The sequence below is a fragment of the Gordionus sp. m RMFG-2023 genome, chromosome 1, assembly GCF_954871325.1.
Source record: "Gordionus sp. m RMFG-2023 chromosome 1, tfGorSpeb1-WG-v2, whole genome shotgun sequence".
Classification (NCBI taxonomy): Eukaryota; Metazoa; Nematomorpha; class Gordioida; order Chordodea; family Parachordodidae; genus Gordionus; species Gordionus sp. m RMFG-2023.
This window is the reverse complement of record NC_088775.1, coordinates 3224701-3248878: the sequence shown is the minus strand read 5'-3', so window position 1 is coordinate 3248878 and position 24178 is coordinate 3224701. Positions and strand designations below refer to the sequence as shown.

The 24178-nt window shown below is 31.7% G+C and overlaps 1 protein-coding gene across 1 annotated transcript in view; it reads left to right on the top strand.

Annotated features, from left to right (window-relative positions):
* LOC135922875 (uncharacterized) overlaps positions 1–24178 on the top strand; it is a 44342-nt gene that overhangs the window by 2707 nt on the left and 17457 nt on the right. Inside the window, exons 2-18 of the mRNA XM_065457379.1 lie at positions 1637–1756; positions 2126–2262; positions 5786–5956; positions 7262–7399; positions 8583–9114; positions 9370–9458; positions 9625–9695; positions 12235–12437; positions 12528–12661; positions 12866–12958; positions 13563–13628; positions 14006–14116; positions 14273–14404; positions 17035–17118; positions 18790–18966; positions 20241–20479; positions 21018–21109. Of these exons, the coding sequence (XP_065313451.1) occupies positions 1637–1756; positions 2126–2262; positions 5786–5956; positions 7262–7399; positions 8583–9114; positions 9370–9458; positions 9625–9695; positions 12235–12437; positions 12528–12661; positions 12866–12958; positions 13563–13628; positions 14006–14116; positions 14273–14404; positions 17035–17118; positions 18790–18966; positions 20241–20479; positions 21018–21109 (2589 nt within the window). The remainder of the gene's footprint in view (positions 1–1636; positions 1757–2125; positions 2263–5785; positions 5957–7261; positions 7400–8582; positions 9115–9369; positions 9459–9624; positions 9696–12234; positions 12438–12527; positions 12662–12865; positions 12959–13562; positions 13629–14005; positions 14117–14272; positions 14405–17034; positions 17119–18789; positions 18967–20240; positions 20480–21017; positions 21110–24178) is intronic.

Genomic DNA, 24178 nt, shown 5'->3' with positions numbered 1-24178 from the left:
CGGGTTGTATGAATCAATAGTTATCATGGTTCATGATCATAAAGCCTAAATTAGGAAGATATCGGTAAAATACGAAGGTGAACCATGGACTAAAGTTAAAAAAAAATAATTGTATTTAATATATATGAGAGACCTGCAGAGGTGGCATTTGCACGGCCCAGCCCGGGTTTTTTTTAAAAAAATTTTTTTAGGCCCAGCCCGGCCCGACCGGTACAACGGCCCGGCTCGTGTACTTCGGCCGGGCTTAGGGCCGCGCCCGCAGGTCTCTGATATATATCAGAAAATATGTTTTAAAGGCCCACGATTCCTAATAAAAAAATTACGGCAGTTTTTGCTAGAATTTGTCCGCGTCTTCAAAGAAATCGGAGGCGATACGCCCAGTTTTACACTCTAACTCCTGAAAAAATATTGAGACAATGGCACTCCCACCCGCATTAGACCTACTGGTTTTACCATACTAGTGGAATCTTTATTTTTAGTCATAACGAATAACAAATGTTTAAAATGTATTTTAACCCCAAAGGGGGGTTATGAAAAAAGAGTTATATATATATAAAATATGACATTGAAAGACATAATTTAAACCCTACCTAGAACAAGTAAATTAAATTTCGAATGATTTGCAGGATGGTCAGATCCGTGATGTCATTCATACACAATCGATTTATGCATTGTTTAGCACTTTTATTGTAACGGAAATGTGATAGATGAGAGCGAATTGGAATCAACCATTTTTTTTTTAAAAAAAAGTGTATTTTTACTGGAATGATTAATTTAATAAGTATTTATAGAAAAAAATCAATAAATTGGGAAAGCCGGCTAAATTATACAGAAAAACGGGGCGAGGTCTAAAATGCGTGGGAATGAGCTAAAAAAATAGATTTTCGAAAGAACGCAATAGGGCATAGAGACTATTTGATAAAATTGTTTTAAATCTCCATCAAGATGGAATCGATGGATGAGATAAAGAATTCGGAAATCGGCCAATGCGGGAACACTGAGAATTCTAGGTCTTGGGGTGCTAGCCTGAGTGTTGTGGGTAAGGGGGAATCAAATGAAAGGTAACTATTTATCTCGGATTAATTTTACTATTCATAAAATTCCAAACCAGGGAAAGACTCTTCTAATAAGGTTAATGGTGTGTAGAATGAATGGGCTTTATTTTGTAAATGGGTGGTTGTAAAATCAATTACCCGAAGAGAAAATTATACTAATTTGTAATTGTAAATTGATTTCAATAAAAACTAATTAATTTTAGGAATAACAAATTGCATTTAATATATTCATTCGATTTTATCCGAACTCTATTAGCTAGCTAGGGTTAGTCTATGTTAGAGCGCGAACCAGTCAGATCCGTTTCAAAACCGATCGGCCGAACTATGATAGACATTCCCCTCTAACTGCGGATCAAAAATTTGAAAGAAAAATTGTTTTCACGGATCATAGAAAGAGAGGAAAACGATAATATCAGGTCGGTTTTTTTGAAAAGTATCGGTCCGATCCTTTAAAAAAAGCCCGTAAGTATCGCGCTCGATCCTTTATTCGATATCGGCACAACCTCAATTAATACACATGTTTTATGATTATTTTTACCTCAAATTTCTTATTTTAATTTTATTTTAACCCCAACGAACAGATATAAAAATTTTCCAATCCACCGAAACATTTACGATCGACATAACTTTATCCCCATCCATCGAATCTTCGCAAATCAACGTGAAAATCTTGTCCCAAGTTTGCTCCGTCAAAATAGCTGGTATTCTTATTGTTTTATTAATTTTTTTAAAAAAATAATTATCACAGTGACGTATATGGGATTCTATTTTGGGTTCGGTTCAAAAAAAAGAATAAAATACATATCCCAAAATTAGCAAAAATTCATCCAAAATTAGCATAAAAAATTGGGCGCATTTTTTTATTCCCCAAAACGGATATACGTCACTCAAATTATACTATATATGTCGGGTAATGATATCGTTGGACTACTTGCTAAACAACGACCAAATTTGCTAAAATGCAATAAGACCCATTTATTTAACTGAATCACGTGGTCTTCTTAGACAGGAACAAGTCAAATTTATATATTTATTTATATAATGAATTATAATATATTTGATATATATAGAATCGACTTGGAAATACACCTATCCTCATGCCGTGAATCTAAGCTCAAGCTCGTATGCGTTCGACCCCCTCAAACAATCCCTCATTATACACCTCACAAAAGAGCATCCATCCAAACTGTGGCCCATACCAAACGAAGTGATGATTTAATATCAAAAATATAACATCGGAGATTCCTGGTGAGGTCTAAATTGTATCTTGAATTTGAATCATTCCTAAATGATCCCTTATTAATTATAATGTATATAAAGAAAAATGTATCTCAGTTCAATTATAAAATGTGTTCATGCTGTATTTTAAATGGCCGCGTTCATAGTGGGATCCGATCCGACACGATTTAACAGCTGATCGATTTTTAAAATCTGTTTTATGAGATCAATTTTTTTTTAAAATAATATTAATTTCATCTTTAATTCCATACATGATAATAACCTAAGAAATATTGGTTTTAACAAAAGAAATATTGATTCTCATAAACCGATTTAAAAAAATCAATCAGCTGTTAAATCGTGTCAGAGCGGATCCCACTACGAATGCGGCCTTTAGTGTTAAATGTTACACACTATTCGGACTTAATTTGTTTTATCAATCTCCAAATTTAATTCACAATTAAACAAAATTAACTAATATAAAAACATCAATGACATATATAATACCTAGACTGACGATCGGTTCATTCATTAAAATGCATTTTTAAGGGTCGTCAAAAGTAAATCAGCTGGACCCGCCATTTTGGTAACACGTATAGTAATTATTCTCATGTTAAAAACTACTATTAAATTGATAACTTGCTTCCTTATTATCTCGATGATCCGGTAATTCTTTAATAAAATTTGCAACAGATATAGGAATAAATTAGGCTCTCGTTTAAAATTTTAATAGTGATTAGTGTAACCAAGATGGCGTCTCCAGCTGATTTGCATTGATGTACACCTTTAATGAATGAATCGTCAGTCTAGGTTTTATATATGTCATCAAAAAACATTCAATAATTTATAACCCGCGAAGATAAAATAAGAATTTATTTTATTTTTACCTTTTTTTAGGCTTTTATATTTTTATTTTCCATGAGGAATAAAATATTCATTTATTAATAATTTTTTCCAAAAAATAAATATCCAATAATCAAAATATATCATTAAATTAACAATATTAATTTCTATATAGATGACTTGACAAAAGACAATATTTATTTTTGACTTGACAAAGTAATAAAAATCCTACCATCTATGACGCCCCCCCCCATCAGGATACGCCAAATCCATCCTCGCTCTCGCCTAGAGGAGAGAAGAATGGGTCAAAATGGTGGAATTCTTTATAACGGATGAAGAATTAGAGGAAATTCTAGGCGAGAGCGAGGATGGAGGATTTAGCGTATACGCCTAATAAGGGGGGGGGGCGTGTTATAGTTGGGAGGATTATTATTACTTTGTCAAGTTAAAAATAATATTTTCTTTTTTTTTGATTTTTATAAAAATTAATATTCTTAATTTAACGAGTCAGCATTATAGAAAAAAATAATAATATTTTTTAAAAAAAGGTTAAAAAAAATATGAATTCTTATTTTGTCCTCTCACGGTTTAATTAATTATTGAACCTTTTTATGATAGTTTATTTTGTTTAATTTTGAATTATATTTGGAGATTAATTAAAACAAATTAGAGAGTCCGAATAGTGTATACATTTTAATAGTGGTGACCAAGTCATAGTGTACAGGTTGATATTTTATTTTTTTTGGAATAGCGTGTAAAATTAGTTAGTAGGGAAAGCGTTGGATATACGGAATAACGTTGAAAACCTAATTAGTAAGTAAAGCGTTGAAAGTTTGTTGAGCGTTTTTTTTATTACGAAGGAAGTACACCTAGTGACCAAATTATACGGAAGTGCGTCCCTACGTGAAGGTCGCGAGTTCGAGACTTGTTTTGGCCACCACTTTTAAAATGTTACACAATATTGCCATGTTGAGAATAGGATTCCAATTTATTTGTGTGGAGGGGGGGGTGGCTGTTGCAATCACGTCTTCGGTCTTCTACAAATGTTTATTAATGGTTACCCAGGTTTATTCGGTTATGACTGTTATATTTGAATATCGTATATATTTAAAATGAAGTTATATATTTTAAAAGGACGTTATTTGTGTATTATTATAACTTTCCGACATGTAATATATTATCGAGGTTAATCAAATTGCACATTATTAGAAGTTAAATTGGATAAATTATATAAATGTATATATACAAAAGAATTACAAATAAAATTCATTATTGTCTTTAAAACATAATCGATTTAATAATGACCGTTTCTCCTCTGGATCCGTTTCCTCCTTATTTTTATGGTACCGGGTATCGCTGATTGTTAGCACCCGTAGTTTCCATGTCGCCCGTTATCACCTTCACCCTCGTCTTCGTTGGTTTTCTTCGAGGCTTTGATCCCATTACCTTCAACAAACGCATCTTTTAACCCAATCGTCTTGCGTCTTTCTTTCAACATGCCCAAACTACCCCAGTCTATTTCTTCTCATTATCGCCCCAATCTCCTATCCAATTCTTTCCCTCAGTTCGACCTGACATATTTTTTTTAGTGTTCATTGGTTCAAGTTTTCATTATGACGAATATAATTAAATGAATAAACCAAAAAAAAAAACTGGTGTTTGTTTTTTTTATTAATATTTATAACCTTAAATTTCTACGAGTCCTTAAATGTCATTTCCGTAATCCGATCCGAACCCGAACCCTATTCATGATTTTTTTTTCTCACTTGAATCCGAACAACATTTTTAATGATAGTGTACAGTGCTTCGTTTTTGAAAATAAACCCTCCAAGTTTGCTTCATCGTTAATCTTCGTTTAATTTATTATTAATTGGCACACCCGTTCCTCCAAGGCCCTTTAAGATCTGCAGGGGGGTGCTTTGCAACAAATTTTTTTGCTTTAACGAAACTTCAAGTGGGGGTGGGTGGGTGGGTGGAGTAATTCACGGAGGTCTACGTTGAGCAGAAAATAAGGCGGACGATGGACAGTTGAATTTAAAAAAAAAATTCTGGCGAAATCAGTTTCGTAATATTGCATATTTTATAAGTTTAATTAATGATTAGATTAAAATGGATAAATTAATAAGCCAAACCGGCCATTAGAACATTTTTTAAACATTGGGGCTGGCAATATTTTTATATAAACGAGGGAGTGGAGCTAGGGAATTTTGGGGAAAACGCGGGGAGGTAGTAAAATAACGAGATGGCTGGCTTTTTTGGTCAAAATCCGCCCATTGAGGACCTCTAGAACTACTTACATGGTGAGGTATCCATTTTATAATTTAGTTATCTTATGGGGGGACGGACGGTTCTCAGCATAATTTACTTAGGGAGAGGGAGAGTTAGAAGAACCTTCTTTCGCCCATTGCAGACCTCTAGAACTACATGCATAGTCAGGTATCCATTTTTTAATTGAATCATTTTAAAATTTAGTTATCTTGAGGGGTGGGCAGCTGGGTTCTCAGCATAATTCACTTAGTGAGAAGGGCGGGTTTAAAAACACTTTCTTTTCCATACTCCAATAATTTTTAAAACGGGAAACTCCGACGCAAGCATTTAAAAATTTTTTTAATCCTAATATTTTCCTGGTGGAAATAAATTAGAAAAAAAAATTAATTAAAAAAATAAAGTTTCTCCACTCGAGCTCTTCCAGCACCGGAACTGGGTCGCATTCTCATTTGCAGATATCCAATACGGATTCAGGGCCTCGCGGGGATCAAGGAAATTCGCCCACCGCATCTCCCCTTAAAGATGGGTCATCGTCAGGCCTCGATACTGGAACATTGGATAATAAAATGGAGGTTAACATTATAATTTATCCACAAGAAAGATTGATTTTTTTTTAAGATTTAGACGTTTATTACAAGTTAGGGGGGGTAGGAGGTAGGGGGGAAGTGGGGCCATTATTCCTTTTCATCTAATTTGCGATGCCACTTTACTTCCCTTCACCAATAGGTGACATTTCTGTTTACAATTTGAAATTTTCTTATAAACAGTTCTCTATGTCAGATCAATCATCAACACCGAGCTGACAATTATATAAACTCGAGAGGTTTATTTCATCATCATATTCTTATTAGACTCTGTTCGAAGGAAATACAGATCCGCTGGTTTAGTTCCGCCTGGGGTTTGTTTATAATCCCGGGTTCGTCATAAGATAACCCAGTTATCAAAATCCAACATATGATTCTGTTTAAATTATATTTATTTATTTATATACCATCCATCCAAATACTGTCCATTATAAAATGTTTTAAAAAAAGTCAAACAAAGGCAAATAAGTACACCTTTTAAAATCGACCTGGAATGTTATAACAAATGAGTTTATTAATTATAAGGGTGGGGCTTATGTCGCCGAATAAAATTGAGACTTACGTTTTGGATATGGGTTTATAAATTTTCCAATTCACTCCCGAACATCTTTTCGATCGGCCGATTCTAAAATCCAAAAATTTGACTGCCAATCTGGTGCCAATTCTGAGATATGCACACGTTTATAATCGAATCATGATTCATATAGTACAAGGCACATCCCTAGTTTGGGGTTCTTATATCCCAATATTGTATACTTTCAAATACAACTAACCAAGATATCAAAGCACCCCATTTATCAAAGTACCCTGTTACCTAATTAATGAAAGAATTATATAAAGAAGGCTCCTCTTTATAACGACTAAGAGATTTATAAAAAGAAAACAAAAAAATTTTATTTTCAAATGGCAGGGGAGAATTGAGTTTTCAATGTGCTGATTGGATGTAATCAATAACGAATCAGAATTAATGGAAATAATAAGATTGGGCATCCATGAAAAAAATTTCCAGGTTTGTATAATATTTTTGGCTAAAATATGGGGTTAGCCATTTTTAACATGCCTTAACATTTTTTTTTGACGATATAGCAACTAATATATCCCATATAATAATGATAGATAAAAAAAATCGGTATGCTAATTTTTGTTTTTAACGAGGTAAACGATGAATAATAGTGTATATCAATGCGCGATATTTGTATTCCTCCGCCGTAAACTCTTAACTATAATGTTTACTAAAAGGGAAAGGAGGGATTGTTAATTGGATCAACATTTTTTTTTATCCGGATATTAAAGCTATCTGACCGAACTTTTTTGACGATGATACCCTCATCACCTCTAAAGTCTGCCCAACACGATAACGACAATTTTCGCGCTCATCCAAACTCCCGCACTTTCGATATACCCAGGCTCAAGGTTCAATGGTATGAAAGGGTAAGTATTTTTTTTATTGGTTTATATTTAATTCTAACTTATAAATCGTGTCCAGGTTTTTAGCATGCTTAGTCACAAATTTTTTGAAAAAAAGGTTAGGTGGTTTTACTAGTGGCGTTAGCGTTATACGTTTCTCATGCTTTAGGGCTGGGCAACGATACCGATATTTTCTCTGCAAATCCGATATAAAATCGGACATTGTATCGGGTTTTAAGAACCAATGCCATATCAATTTTAGCGGCTAACTCGATATTTTATACCTAGAAAAATATTGTCTAAGCCTCTATAATTGGCTAAATTGATGTCCAAACCTTTTGCGCCATCTATGAGCAAAATTTTTAGGGCTTACATAATTTTTTTCAGCCGTTTAACAAGCATTACTAAAAAATATTTCGTTATATAATGCCTAATTTACCAAGTGATAGACAGGTCAAACCTGTCTAATTTATGCGCTATTGGAAATGAGATATTTGCCCAACCTTGGAGACGTTACTCAATTTATCAGTACTTTTTTTAAACTTTTTTTAAAGAAAAATAAAACATTTTTACCAGCTGTTAAATTCTTATGCTTATCAAAAAAGTGTTTTTATATTTTTTTATTTAATTCATCAAATCGTTACTTAAAATTATCTACATATATCTCGTATTGGGATATGAATTCAACGAGGATTCTAACTCACTTGGGGAGATTTTTAAAATTTGAAAAATGATTATGACCGGAAATGCCAGTATGCATAAAAGAACCACGAATTTCGGACAAATTTATTGCGAATTTTTGAAAACTGCACTCAATTTTTATTAATTTTTTATATAGACTTTTTGATATATAATATCGCAAAATTTAATCGCGAAAATTGTCTAAAATTTATAGGGTAGTTTACTCTACGTGTGCTGGAATACAATTTCCGGTTAAAGACTTTCCAAATCTAAAAAATGGCTTCTCAATATGATATAAAATTGGGTGTGGGCGATTCTGAATTACCATGGATTCCTTATCCCAATACGACATATACATAAATTTATACGAAATAAAGAATTATATAAAAAACCTATCTAAATAATTCCAGAAATTTTTAACAATTTTAAAAGGAGTCAGTTGAAAAAGTGCCTTTTTTGATCGATTTGAACATGGAATGGCCCATAGAATTTTTTTTACGTTCACCTTATTTTTTTTTTACCACAGGAAAAATGCGTTGGTCTTACGGTCATCGTCAAAAATTGCGTTTCCGCCGATTGGGTGCTCACAAATAACACTCACGGTTCTTTACCGATCCTTACAATTGTCCTGGAGAACTTCAAATCCCGAAACGATTTACTCCTTTTCCTCAGTTCTCACCGTATGCAGAACGCGCTGGATGATGACGAAAACTACAATAAACAGCTGGACGACGCGATTCGCGCCAAAAGAGACGGTAGCGGCGATTGCGACGAGAATCTGGCCTCCTCTACTTTGGGGAGTACTTCTAGGGTCGATACCCGCGAGAGGTCCAAGTTTAGCTTCAGTGTTCAACTGAAGGGTGTCGTGGTAGCCGAGACCGTGAAGATGAGCTTCTACAAGGAGAACATTAAGATCGACCTCAACAAGGCTCCCCCTATGCCACTTACCTCCTCGAATCATAATAGTAGTTCTTCAAGTAATAGATGTGGCAATAGCGGTATAAATCACCATTCTTGGGATCTGAACACCATTCCACACGATTTGCTTAATCATATATGTAAGTTTTTATTTTTTTTTCTTCTAAAAGTATCATGGTAAAAAAAAATGGAAGAAGAGAAGGTAGTTGGAGAGAAAAATTTAAAACAATAACCGGATATGAATTTAAGGAATAAATTCCGATAACCGGCGCACCATCGAAATTACAGGGATAGGGTTATATATTGTGTGAAAGAGGAAAGCGTCGATTTAGAAAACCCCGATAAATCATTTCCCCCATAAATATACTTGTTTTACTTTTTATTTGGTGCTATAGATAAGGACCTATTCGTCGACGGTTTAGACGACCATCCATTACGACATCAGCAGAAATTTAAATCCGCTTCCGAATGTCTCGGGAAGACGGTAATGACATCACGTATTCTATTAATAATTACAATTTATCTAAAGAAACATAAATAAAGAATAGAATAGAATAGAATAGAAATAAAGGAGGAACGAAAGAAAGAAAAGAGACAATTACTAAAATTTAAAAAATAAATAAAATATAAATTTTAATTTTTTTTTTTAGAAATCCAAAGATGTTTTCGCGTTTCCAACTTACAAAACGTACGATAAAGAGTCGAGGATGTTATCGAATAGGTTCGGAAATTAAAATTAAATAAACTCGCCTTTATTCATGATCATTATTTATATTAATTTTTTTCTTTCCCCCTTTTTTTCTTTTATTCCCGTTTTTCTTTGGTTATATATTTGTCGTATGGGGGATTCGTAATCACCGAGGACAATTTTAAAAAAAATATTTAAATCCAATTTAACCGGAAACGCATTCTAGCGTGTGTAGAGAGTATTTTTACCCTTATAAATTTCAAGCCAAATATCAAATTCATATAAAATTAATATAAGTTAAAAGTAGTTTTCTAAAGTTCTTGGCATAATTGGCTGAAATTTATAGGGTAGATACTCTACACATGCTAGAATCCATTTCCGGTTAAATCGGATTAAAAAAATTTTTTAAAAAAAATCTTTCTCGGTAAAGGATTTAAAACATCTAGAGATTCCGAATCCCCATACGACATATATGCAAGGTAGGGTGTTGTTAAAAGCTACTTTTTAAAATTAGCGCGCTATACTGCTATTTTGCAAAATAAAAAAATAAAATTATCAGCGTCTTATAATGCGCATGCGCACAACGGTTCAACGCAGCGTTTCAAAAACGCAAATAACGCCTTTTAAATGCTGCATTCGTTTAAATCGTACAGCCTTTTTTTTTAATGTTTTTAAATTTAAAAATATTATAAGCTTCGTTTACGTTTTTTTTTTATTCGCGTTTCGAAACGCTGCCTTTGAAACGCTCATTTTGTGCTCACTCTTACGCTTCACTTCCCTTTTATGGCGAAATTTTTATAAAAATTTCTTGTAATAAAAATAAAATGTATCTTTTCAAACTGAGAATTGTTACCTCTTCTATTTTTTTTTCCATTAGGGAAAGATGTAGAATTATTTCTCTCCCCCACCCACACCCCCTCCTCTTAAAATGTAACAATATGCTAAATCCAACTATCAAGATGTATGGTAGAACTATTAGATTAATATCGAGTCGATAGCATTAAAAAAAAGTAATAAATAATGGAATCGCCGTGCCAATCATTCAAGGACACGTGGGAGATCATAATTAATTAAAAGGGTTCGAATGAATCACGTGATTTGATCTATACCTCCCAAAATTAAAATGGACATGGAACGCTATAATCTTAAATAATCGATCGATCGATTAAAAGAAACTTTTTCAAACATAGTTTTCGTTTCTTATCATTCGGGCCTCCGAACCCTTTTAAATGTCAATCATAATATCGGAAATTTAAAATCAATATTTAAAATTAAGGAATTTCGCATTTCGTAATTTAATATACAATTTTCCTCACGTTATAAATTGATATTTTTTTTTAAAAAAAAATATGACTTTTATAATTATTGGGAGGGTGTTTGACGCTTTCATGATTGGGTAATTAAAACCTTCATGATTGGATGATTAAAACCTTTATGATTGGATGATTAAAACCTTCATGATTGGGTGATTAAACGGAAACCTTCCTTTTTGTATAATAAGATAAATTATAATATATTGGTATATCTTCCTTTATAATAAATTTAAATAAAAATAATAATTTAAAAATGATTTTTCTGTTTCTTTCTTGTTTTTCTTTTTTGGCGGTTTATAAACTTTCTAAAATTACTTGATAAACAAATAAAATATAAATAGAATTATTATTGAATAATATTTAAAAATAAAAAATAATAAAATAACAATTATAAACAGATTCACAATTCCTAATTTTTCTTCCTTTTACAAACCACCAATATAATACAAATAGGCGTAATGACCTTGTGGTGAATTCGTCAAAATTCATATTAAAAGCCATGATATGTGTAGTGTTGTTTAAATGGCTCGTTTCTAGCCGATTTTTTAAAAAGCAGCCTCCTCTCCTCTCCTCTCCTCTCCTCTCCTCTCCTCTCCTCTCCTCTCCTCTCCTCTCCTCTCCTCTCCTCTCCTCTCCTCTCCTCTCCTCTCCTCTCCTCTCCTCTATCTCCTCAGAGAAGAGAAGAATTTTGCCTACGAGATTTCGCTAGAAGATATCTAGAACTTTGTGTGCCATCTATGAGCAAAATCTTCAGGCTTGCATGATATTATTCTAGATTAAAATATTGAGTTAGCCGTTTTTAAGAATCGGCTCGAATCGAGCCGCTTAACCACACTGGATATATGTCAATGGCGAAATCGGGATCACAGTTAAACGAATAGTACCCAGGATAGCGAGATTTCACTCGAAACATGGCCAATTTGACCCTTTTTTTTGGCTAAATCTTTGGGCGTAGATAATGTCAGTCACGTATATATATTTATAACATTTAAAATTATGAGATCCGAAACTGTCAAATATATTTTTATAACGTCCATAAATGTCAATTATAAATTGACATATACAAACTGATTATATTTGGTTGGGCGATGATAATCGAGGTTTTTTTTTACAATACTAGTACAAGTAACAGTTACTTTCAAAAAAATGGGCGTTACTTTGATAACTACTTTTCTAGTGTATAACGAACGGTTCATATTGATTTGATAATTGATTGTTAATTTTAATTCTATATTATATATATATATGTATTCAAAAAGTCCCAAAGTCTCGGATGTCATAGTTTTGCCGGATGGCACGGATACCTACTCATCATACGACGGGAGGAAAAGCGGAATGTCTGGCAGAAATAGGTTGGATCTCGCTGGTTACTGCGGCCTGATAAATTTGGGCAACACCTGCTTCATGAATTGTGTCATACAAATCTTGGCCAATACGCCGGCCCTAAGGGACTACTTTCTGAGTAAGAAAAACAAATTCAAAATTTTTCACGTGGAAGGAAAATAATTAAATGGGCTTTGTATATCGTATTTTTATTGAAAAAAAAAATCAGCCGGATCCTTTAAAGGCGAGCTAAACACTGAAAACCCTTTAGGACTGAACGGCGAATTGGCGTCGGCTTTCGCGGAACTCATGAAGGACCTATGGGGCGGAACCAACACGGCGGTATCTCCTTTCAAATTAAAGGTTTCGATCTCAATCTCACGATACGGCTTATTTATAAAAAAAACCTTAACTTGTCATAGCAGAGGATCTGAAGATTTTTTGACTTTGAACAGATGTTAAACTATCATATGGTATTCGTTAAGGACGTTGCCTTGTTTTTGATTTTTCCGATTTCCTAGTTTTCTTGCGGAGTTAATTATTATCATTATTTTAATATTTTGGCAGAGTTTGATATCCCTGAAAGCGAACCAGTTCTTGGGTTATTCCCAGCACGACGCCCAGGAATTTCTGGCTTTCCTATTGGACGGATTACACGAGGTATACCAATTTTTTTTTTCTATACATTCCAAAGGCTTAAACCTGTATAAGGAGACCGATTAATTAACTGACTTTATCTGAAAATTTGTCGCCTAGAAAAAAGATATTTTTAAAGGGTTTTTCCGTAATAAAACTTGCACATAAAAATTTATCTAATATTGTCATCACGCTATATAATTTAAAAAAAAAATGAAATTGACTCAAAAAAATAAGAATAATGAAAGTGTAATTATTGAATAATTTGCCCTTAATCTAAACTAAATAAAGAAACTTTTGACTCCTTGTTATCGTGAAAATTTTTATTTTAGAATTAGCCTCTAACCTGGGTTCTAACCTAGTTAATTTCGGTCTTCCTCTAGTACGGGGTCGCTTTTATCCCACTTACACTGAGGGGAGTTTTCTAACAAATACATCACGATACAATTAGCGAAAGATCATTGCTCCGCGATCGTTTATCTCCCCTTCCATTTCCTTCAGCCTAGAAACTGTTTTTAGTATATAGACCCCCTCCCCCCCCACCCGATACATGCTCCGCATTTTAAAGTTTCCGCTATACGCCAACTTATAACGAAACAAACTTCTTTTTTTCTCTCGTTTCTTATAGGATCTAAATCGTATCAAGAACAAACCTTACACCGCTCAAATCGAAACGCGGGGTAGATCCGACATGGTAAAAACAAAAAAATATAATTAAATTAAATTTTCCATTTTTTTTTAAGTTACATGTTTAAATTGTCCATATGAGCAAAACGAATCGTCCATTGTTGGAGTCATTTATTCATGACGATGCCACCATTTTGATCGAAGCTTTACTTGTCAGGGGCATAGCTAGCTCAGCTAGAGAAAAAATAGATTAAGGCACAATACGGTTAGTTTTGAATCTGTTAGAATCGAACGCGTCTAACAGTGTCACTCTTTCCTTAAGGAGAACGTTCCCGCATAACTGACTCGTACATAGGGCGGCTAATACCCGCGACTATTCTTTTAAAATCTACTAATTATATCTATCATTTTTTTTGTAAAAAAAAACCTTCTTTTTTTTTGCAGGAAATCGCCACCGAAACATGGGACTACTACCTGAAGCGTAACGATTCTTTCGTGAGCCACCTTTTTCTCGGTCAATACAAATCGCTTCTCATATGTCCGGAATGCAAAACGGTTTCGCGTCATTTTTTTTTGTGTCCGATTTCTGCGATTATTAAAGAGGAAATTGAAAAGGGGGGAAAATTAAGAAAAAAGAGTTTTTATATATAAGAATTTAATTATGATTGACTTGTTTTAAAACGTTCTATACACTTAACTCATCGATCGCAGAAATCGACCACCTTCGATCCGCTTCTCTACATGACCCTTCCCTTGCCCGAAAAAAGCCACCCCGTGACGATTCACTACTTTGACTTAGACTGTAGCAACATGGCCGATAGCGATTCTCCCGTTCCTCTCAAAGTATTTTTTTTTTTTTTTTAAAATAAAATAATTATAGGCCCTTTGGGATATTATAAATTCTCACTTCCGTTTCCTTCTTATTAAGTGCCGGATCGTCCAATTAACGCTTCCATTTTCTTCCATTCTTCTGCTTATACCTTTTTAGAATATATTTTGCATCCATTTTTTTTTTGGTAAAACGCGTAAAGGGTCACATGACCATAATTATTTTTTTTATTATTTAAAACGTTTTGTCCTCCGTCAGTTTAAATAAGGCTCACGAAGTATTCAAAATAAGAAAAATAAGAGTGACAGTGGCGTAAACCCAAGGGCCGACATACCCCACGGGGCGGAAAGGTCTCAAGGTTGTAGAAAAAATTTACAAAAGAAAATTGAAAGATGTCAATTTTTTTTTGTTGTGCTTTGCCCTATGATTCCTTAGAGTTCTATTTACTGAATCTTCGGGTAGCATATGTGACTGAACGCCTTGATCTAATTTTACAACTTCCTCTGTCAATTTCTTTTTTTTTTGGAAAAATGAAGTTACTCACCCGCCATCTTCGATCCGATTTAACATGATGATAAGTAGAATTAAAAAAAAATTTAAAGAAATTATTACTTGCCACATTTAGTATTGCTAAAAAGCCCCGACTTGGTTCGATTTTTCAAAACGGTCCACCTTAAGATAGCTAAAAATAATTTTATGCTAACAATCGAGATTAGGCAAACAGATGTTCAAGCATTTCTGCCTTAGTTATGTGCTAAAACCTTTAGGTTGCATTTAAAGTGGAGACGCATCCGTTTTTTTACATCCGTTTCCGTCAAAAGTCAATCTCATTAAAAATGATATACATGTTCATAGTGCGTCCCTTCCGATACCTTCCGTCTTAAAAACGGATCCGGCAAATTTTTAAGTCGATACATTTTGACTTTTTGATCCCACAAATTTTATAGAGCCGTATAAACGTTACTCATAATTTTTTAAAAATGAAAATCAATATATATCATTTTTTCAATGAGATTGACTTTTGACGGAACGGATGTAAAAAACGGATGCGTCTCCATTTTGAATGCCCAAAGACCCCAATCCGGCCTTCCAACAACACTACTTGCCACGAATAATTTAAGGCCGCATTCAAAGCGGGATCCGATCCGGCACGATCTAACAGCTGATCGATTTTTATATCGGTTTACGAGAATCAATTATTCTTTATTAAAGCCAATATTTCTTAGGTGCGTAGAATTAACGATAAAATTAATATTATCATGATAAAAAAAAATTGATCGCGTATAAAACAGGTTTTTAAAAAATCAATCAGCTGTTAAATCGTGTCGGGTCGGATCCCACTTTGAACGCGGCCTAAGAACGATCATCCTAAATAAATGGGAAATATTTTGTTGCATAGGAATTGTGAATGTGAATAGTAACATTGTCATTATCTAATCCAGCTTTCCTCCCGTGGACACAATGAATGTTAATTATTAATTTTTTTTAATAAAAAAATAAAACAAGAAAGTTTTATATATCTTTAATAAAATACTTCAAGCGATTGTGAATTCAATTCTTCGTAATCTTTTAAATTTCAAAATACAAAACAACGAAATCTATAAGATGAAACCTATTTTTTTTTTATTAATTTCGATATTTTAAAAGTAGAAGACAAGAATATATGAACGGAGCCGTCTAAATATGAGTGAAATATGCTCCTGGGAACAGACAATAATTGAAGAAATATAAATGTACATATATATATATATGGAATACTCTGTGATGCCCATAACTTGAGCCTAGTATTTGATGTCACTAATAATATTGGAATCAGAAATCTTTTGTAATTCCATTTAAGTGATGTATATATATAGCGTAAAAAAAGATAGGAAAACTTTCAAGTTTTAACATTATTTATTTGAGATCATTTTTTAAAAACAACGTTAAACAATTTTATTTGCCAACAAGATACGGTCATCTTGACGTGAAGCGTTTTTTTTTCAGTTAGACATTAATATTATTATAACGCTCCAATAATGAAAGTATTTATCAAATTTTATATTTAATTAGCTTTTATATAAAGGAAAAATAAAGGTAACAAATATTTCAAAATTGAGATAAAATAAGATATTACATTTTAAAATATATTTCATATAAATATCAAAAGCCAATATTTCATCCCATGATTATATATATATATATATCAAAATATCAATATTTACAACCTGTTTAAATTATCTTTATTTTCTTCGTATAAATATTACAACACCAATCACATGATTAAAATTTTTAAAATAAAGAAAACATAACCTTCTAGAAAAATTATATTGACAAAACGTCCATAAATGTCAATTACAAAACGACAGGTACAACAATAGAGATATACCTTTTTATCGAATTTCGCTTATTATTTTTATAATTCGTATCGCGTACCCCTTTTTTTTTATCAACGCATCGCAACATATGTTTTCAACATATTTTTTTTAAAATTTATACTTAATTTATTGACTTTATTTTTTGTAATAACGATGCGAAATAACGGCAACGCTCGAACAAAACGCGTTTACCATATATGTGTCCTAAATTAAGATATTGTAGGTTTTATGACGCACTTCCCTTTTTTTACGAGGTTTATATATATAAATTTCTATATTTTTAAAAGTACGTGTTTCGTATGGCTTACGGATCCAAATTTCAAGCCGTGGCGGAAAGGATAGAAGCCCACTCCAAAAAGCCCGCTAAAAATGTTAGTCACCTATTTATTTTATTTATTTATTTATTTTTTTTACATTTGCCATTTTAGATGAACAATATCGGATAAGTATAGGGCAACTTCTTCAGATTTTCCCTTGGTCCTTGAAATGTTGATTTTTAAGTTTTAATAAAATGTTAGTTAGCGGGGGCTGGTAACTCGCGAAACTCCAGGAACAAGAAATATGACTTCTTTCTACTTTCCTAGTGTGATGGAGGGGAAAATGGAGAGAAAATTGTAAACGTATCCATAATTCGGGATTAGAGTGCTCTATCTGCATTTCTTTCTACTTTCCTAGTGCAATGGGGGGGGGGGGGGAGAAAGAAAATTTTAAACATATTCATAATTCCGGATTAGAGTGCTCTATCTGCATTTCCTTAGTTTTTAAGAAAATCCCCTATTAATTCGAAATCCTTATAAAATAAAAATATAAGTTAAATTTTTTTTTATTTTAGTTATCTGAGACAAACTTGTTCTTTTATTCCTTTAGTAAAATTTTAAAAAAATATAAAAATTTTGAGCAAAACCGTTACTGAAGGAAAAGTCGCAGAAAAGCGTTCTAAATCTCCAAAAATTGGGAATCTACCTTATATCTCCTAGAAAAATTTTTTTATAGTAAATTTGATATTGATATTATAAGATGGTAAGAGGAGTAAAACACTTGTATTTAAGTTGAGAATTTTTTTTAAAAAAAAATCGCGAAAAATGGAGGAAATATCATCCCAAATTCCTCTTTCTTTATTTCTTTCTTTCTTTCTTAGTTTGATTTCCCAAATTGGTAATCGAATTGGGAGCACAACTATAATATTTTTCTCTATTTTTTAGTAATTCTTTTCTGATAACTCAACTTAAATACCAGTGCTTGCTTACACTCTAGCGTCTAATAATATTAATAAAAAATTTTCTAGGAGATATAAGAGAAATTTCCAATTTCGGCGATTAATGTTTTCATGATTTAAAACGCTTTTCTCCGACTTTTCCTTCAGAATAGGTTTTGCTTAAGATTATTATATTTTTTAATTTTACTGAAGGAATAAAAAAAACAAGTTGTCTCAGACAACTAATATAAAAAATTTAACTTATATTTTTTATTTTATACGGACTTTGAATTAATAGGGGATTTTCTTAAAAACTAAGGAAATGCAGATAGAGCACTTTAATCCCGAATTATGGACACTTTTTTTTTAGCGATTTAGAACTTATCCCTACTATTATTAATAATAATAGTGGGAATTTATTTATATAAATTGTATTTTCATTTTTTAAAGATGGAGGTTCTTCTTCAAATTTATAGTTTAGTTCGAATTTTTTTGATATCGGTAATTACCATATAAGTTTTAAACTGAAGAAGGAAAAATAAAATAATCGAAGCAATACAGATAGAGCATTTCATTACTTAACCAATGATACTGTCATTTTCTATTTTTTTTTATTAAATCGAAAATGGCTATTTACAAAATGGATTTTGTATCAAATTCTTATAGATTTATCACTCATCAAGTACAGTTGAGATGGGTTGGTGGATAAAAATAAGTGGAGCTTATTTTTTTTTAGCCGAGTAACAATAGAGCAACTACCCACGTGTGTTGTATTCATTAGATATCCTTCCGCAGTTATTTAAGCAAAATTTTTTTAAAAAAAACCATTTTTTTTTCTTCCCAAAAGATATCTTTTTTGGAGGTGGAAAAAAGCAAATTCTGTCGCAAGCTCAACCACAACGACGAGATAGCTAGCGTTCTCATGAATCGAGAAATATTGGCCTTCCAGAACTTGCCAAATCATTTCCACACGGATTCTAACACTAGTTGGCACGGGGAATTCAAGCAAATACTAGTTATTCAGGTTTGACCATTCTATATATGTACTAGATGTTAGGAGTCAGGTCCAGTTAGGGAGACTGCTCTAGAAACTTATATTCGTTATTTTTTTAGCCTTTTTGAACAAACCCTTTTTTTTATTTTACTTATTTTGGAACATGCTGTATCTTACCCATTCGTAATGTTATATTTAGTTTCGATATAACTAGAGATCTGAAAATTTTACCCCCTTCCCCACTACATTACAATTTTACCTCTCAACCCTTATAAACTTTCCTGCCAAATAAAAATTCCAATTTCATTGAGAATCTTATGAACCCCACCCCCCCCCCCCCCATATCTCCTCCTTGTGTAGAAGCCCCTGGCGCGTTCATTGAGATTTCACTCAAATTTTTTTTGTATTGGGCTTTCTGCCATGTCAAATGAACAAGGAAAAAAATTCCTATTGGTTTGATACCTTTTCGATTTTAATAATAAAAAAAAAAATTTATATGATGGTTGCCATAATTTTTCTAGATTTAAAAGACCAAAAACAAAAACGAAACATTAAATCAATAAAAAAAATTTTTCTTTTAAAAATTATAATATGAATATTTGGGTATAAAATTTGTTTACGAATAAACAACAATAAATTTGTTTACGAATAAACAACAATAATTTCTATATATATACGTATAATTTGTGATGAATATTTAAAATGCTCTCTTTACGCTTCTAAAAAGAATAACATATATCTTATAGAAAAACCCATCCTTGAAAAAAAAAAAAATCAAGCCTATAAATTTTTTATTTTTTAGAAAAAAATGGGATAATCACTCTAGAAAGGTTAGGTTAAAATATCTAAACATAAATAGCGATTTCGACACTACTGTGGGTTGAAATAATAAGACAAGCCAACTTTAAAATAAAAAACATGAAATTCTCAAAATGTACCTTGGAATATTTTAAAAAAAAAGTAGAATAATCACTCTAGAAAGGTTAGGTCATATAACCTAAACGTAAATAGCGATTTTAATACTCCCGCTTCGTTAAAATAATAAGACAAATCAATTTAGCGATTTTTTTTTCTTCCCTTTCTTATAAATTTAATAAGCTAAGGGGCTCCTTCGGACCCTGACTAGACTGAAGAACAATTGCGAAATATCAAACTGATTGACCACCATTTTAAAAGTTTTCTTAAAACTATGTTAGGCGCTAGGAATCGTTTTTATCCGTATACTATAAAAAAAAAAAAATTTATCCTCCCCCCCCATAAAATTAACCGAATCTGCACCCTTCATTTACTTTGCTTCCGGTTAGAATTTGCTAGAACAACCTGACTTGAGTCTCAGTCTAACGCCAAATTATTCGCCGATCGAAGATGTCATCACTAGTCCGGCTAGCGAGCGTTCCAAATCTGATTCCGACGACGAGATAAATCAGATGCAAAGTTGGGGCACCCCGTGTAGCGAAAAGACCGATAAAAACGCCAGGACATTCTCCCGCGAAGGGGCGCCATTCACCGGACCCACTAAGGGTTATTATTTTGGTGGCAATAGGTTTGTTTTTTTTTTCTTTCTCCTTCTTCTCCTTCCTAATTTCAATAAAATACATGGTATTCACATAAGAAGCCCTTTATCCGAAATTTTACTAAACTTTTCCTAATTTCTATTGGCGCCAATTTCCCGTTCCTCATTTCTACTCGTATTTTCCTCAAAAGCCAAAGGTGAACCGGGTATTACTAAAACTAGATGAGAGGTATTTTTCTGATCACCTGAGATTGATATGTCACCCAACCAATAATTGTTAAATAATCAATACGGATACAGAATACAGCCCTATCTGATATCAGCTGACCCGATTTTTTTTAAACAGGTGACATCTTTTTCCTGAGAGTGATATATATACTCAATGTTTTATTCGGATAAAAAAGTTTTATGCGAGCCTAAAGATTTTTCTCACGGATGACACAAAGATTTTTGGAATATTTTTCTGGCTAAAAATATTTTACCCCGGCGAAAATAAAAATGCATTTATCATTATTTATTTTTTTTTAATTTACTTCTTTCATTTATTTATTATTTTTTTTAAAAAAAGTAATAATCTGAAGCAAGGTCACACGGCCAGCTTGTCCCACCAGAACGCCGTAACGTTCGAGGACGTGCAAAGAGATTTCGACGCCAGAGAAGGTTCCTTTTTTTTTACCGACCCTTTTGATTATTTGGATTGAATTCCCCCCCCCCCCTTTTCCAATTAGTTGGAAATTTGTTGTGGAGGTATCTGACAATTTCCCTAACCATTATAAAGGGAAAAGCGAGTTATTATTAGGGAGATACCCATAAATACTTATTGCCCTTCTTTACGGAGTACCACAAAATTTTTGTGGTAAGTTTCTGACTCTTTTAAGTCAGGCCTTGGTTGTATTTATATGTCTAAGTAGTTTAAGTAAAATTCTTCCATTTAATATTCTTATTTCCACAAAATAATGTGAAATCTTATTATTATAATATAAGGTGGAATGGATAACTGAAATAAAGAAAATTAACCTTTTTAAAAAAAAATAATAATGATACCACTACAAATTAACTTATATTATTCAAAAGATGAATATTATTTTATTTTAAATATTATTTGGACGCTATATTACGCCATTTAACAGCTGTTCGAGTTAATTAAATATTTAATTAATAATTCGTAGATCATTAATTAATAATTACCTACCAGCCCCCATATCGAAGAATTCTGAATGTATTATAACAAGAATTTATGATTGATAAACACAAGGAAGGCAGGTATTAAAAAAGTAGAAAAAGTTTAATTTATTTTATTAATTTTATTATTTCAATTTTATAAAAATTACAACTGATCAACTTACAATTTTTACAGCTATATATACACATTATTATTTACATGTTAACATTAATATAATTTAAAAGGTCCTTAAAAAAAGAAAAGATTTTTACAAAAGGTAAAAGTAAAAAATATTCAAATTATAGGTTATCAAAAATAAAGAAATGTTTTTTACAAAAGGTCATAAGTTACAAAGTAAAAAGTATTCAAATTATACATGATAAACACAAGGAAGGCTGGTATTAAAAAAGTATAAAAAGTTTAATTTATTTTATTAATTTTATTATTTCAATTTTATAAAAATTACAACTGATAAACTTACAATTTTTACAGCTATATATACACATTATTATTTACATGTTAACATTAATATAATTTAAAAGGTCCTTAAAAAAGAAAAGATTTTTACAAAAGGTAAAAGTAAAAAATATTCAAATTATAGGTTATCTTACAAAAGGTCATAAGTTACAAAGTAAAAAGTATTCAAATTATATATTAACAACATTTCCCCCTTTTTTTTATGTCTTCTTTCCTCAGTTTCTTATCTTCACTTCCAGTCATTCGTTTCTCAATTGCTACATTAGTCATTTGTTCGTATATCAAAACATTTCTTTATTTTTGATAACCTATAATTTGAATATTTTTTACTTTTACCTTTTGTAAAAATCTTTTCTTTTTTTAAGGACCTTTTAAATTATATTAATGTTAACATGTAAATAATAATGTGTATATATAGCTGTAAAAATTGTAAGTTGATCAGTTGTAATTTTTATAAAATTGAAATAATAAAATTAATAAAATAAATTAAACTTTTTCTACTTTTTTAATACCTGCCTTCCTTGTGTTTATCATGGTGACAGCTTACTTATTATTAATAACATTGCCTTTGGAAACTAGTATAAAAAGATATTTTGACAATAAAAAAGAGATTTCTCTTATACGTTACATGATTCTATGACAATTATTATGATACGTTATGACAGACTGGAAGACATGCAAGAGGCTTATGAACTGATAAATGGAAAAGAGTACTTTGACACGACTGGAAGATTATTTATACTCAAGGCTCGAAGATATCAAAGAGACTTATAATAATATCAACTATAGTCGTATTGTATTTACACAAACATATATGATAAATTATAATTATAATTATTAATATTATATAATAAAGTATAATGAAACCTTTAGTTAAAAATACTAGAATAGAATGCCCTATTTTTAATAATAATATTCAAATTATACATGATAAACACAAGGAAGGCATGTATTAAAAAAGTAGAAAAAGTTTCGATTTTTGTAATTCTTTTGTTATTAAATCAAGTCTTTTATATGGTACGCGTCTTGGTGGTATAATCTTTGGTTTCGCATCTTGTGTCAAATGTAATTTAACATCATTACGATATATAGGTTTTTTGTTGATTTTTGAACTACATTCTTTTATTAATTTGTCTATCGTATCATTATTATTTTCCTCGATTAGATTCACTAATTTATTGAGTATGTTACCAAAAACTTTTATCCACGTTCTTCCTAGTAGTGCATTCTTGTCACTTTCGACTAAATACGCATCTATGTTTTGAGTTTTGTCTTCATATCTCACTTTTATTCTAACGATTCCTAGCACTTTAATACTTTTCCCATCATAGCCAGTAAGTTTCGTATCCGATTTATTTAAGACTTTGATTCCTACCTTTCTAGCAATCTTATTCGGTAATATTGAAAAGCGCGACCCGGTATCTATCTGCATGACTACCGGCATATCGTTAAGGTATATCGTAACTTTGTAACCATAATTTTCCCTGTCATCATCCTCCATATTATTCACATCAATGCTAAATAAACTATGTTCCTTTTTATCATTATTTTCCTCCTTTATTTCTTCTATATCGACGGTATTTATATTATTCGAATATCCTGATGGATTATTATTATTATTGATTATATATCTATTATTGCTTGTCTGACTATTATCACGATTATTATTGTATCTTGGTATGTATCTTGATTCGTTTTGATATCTATAATCTCTATAATTATTTTCATTATATTTGTAATTATCATTATTATTATATCTATAATTATTGTAGTTATTATTATAATTATTTTTATTGTTGAATCTTATAAAATTATTATACGGTCTCGGTCCATTATACCCACTATTATTATAATTAACTCTAGGATTATAATTATTCCGATATCTCGGCTCGTAATTATTCGCATATCTTGAATTAAAATTGTTTTGATATCGAGGATTAAAATTATTTTGAAAACGAGGATTGAAATTATTCTCTTGATAATTATTTCTTTGATAACTGTCGTATCTAGGCCTCCATTGATTTCTATGGACGTAATTCGTTTGTGCATCTACTCCTCTATTTCGATCATCGTATTTCATCATCCTTCTA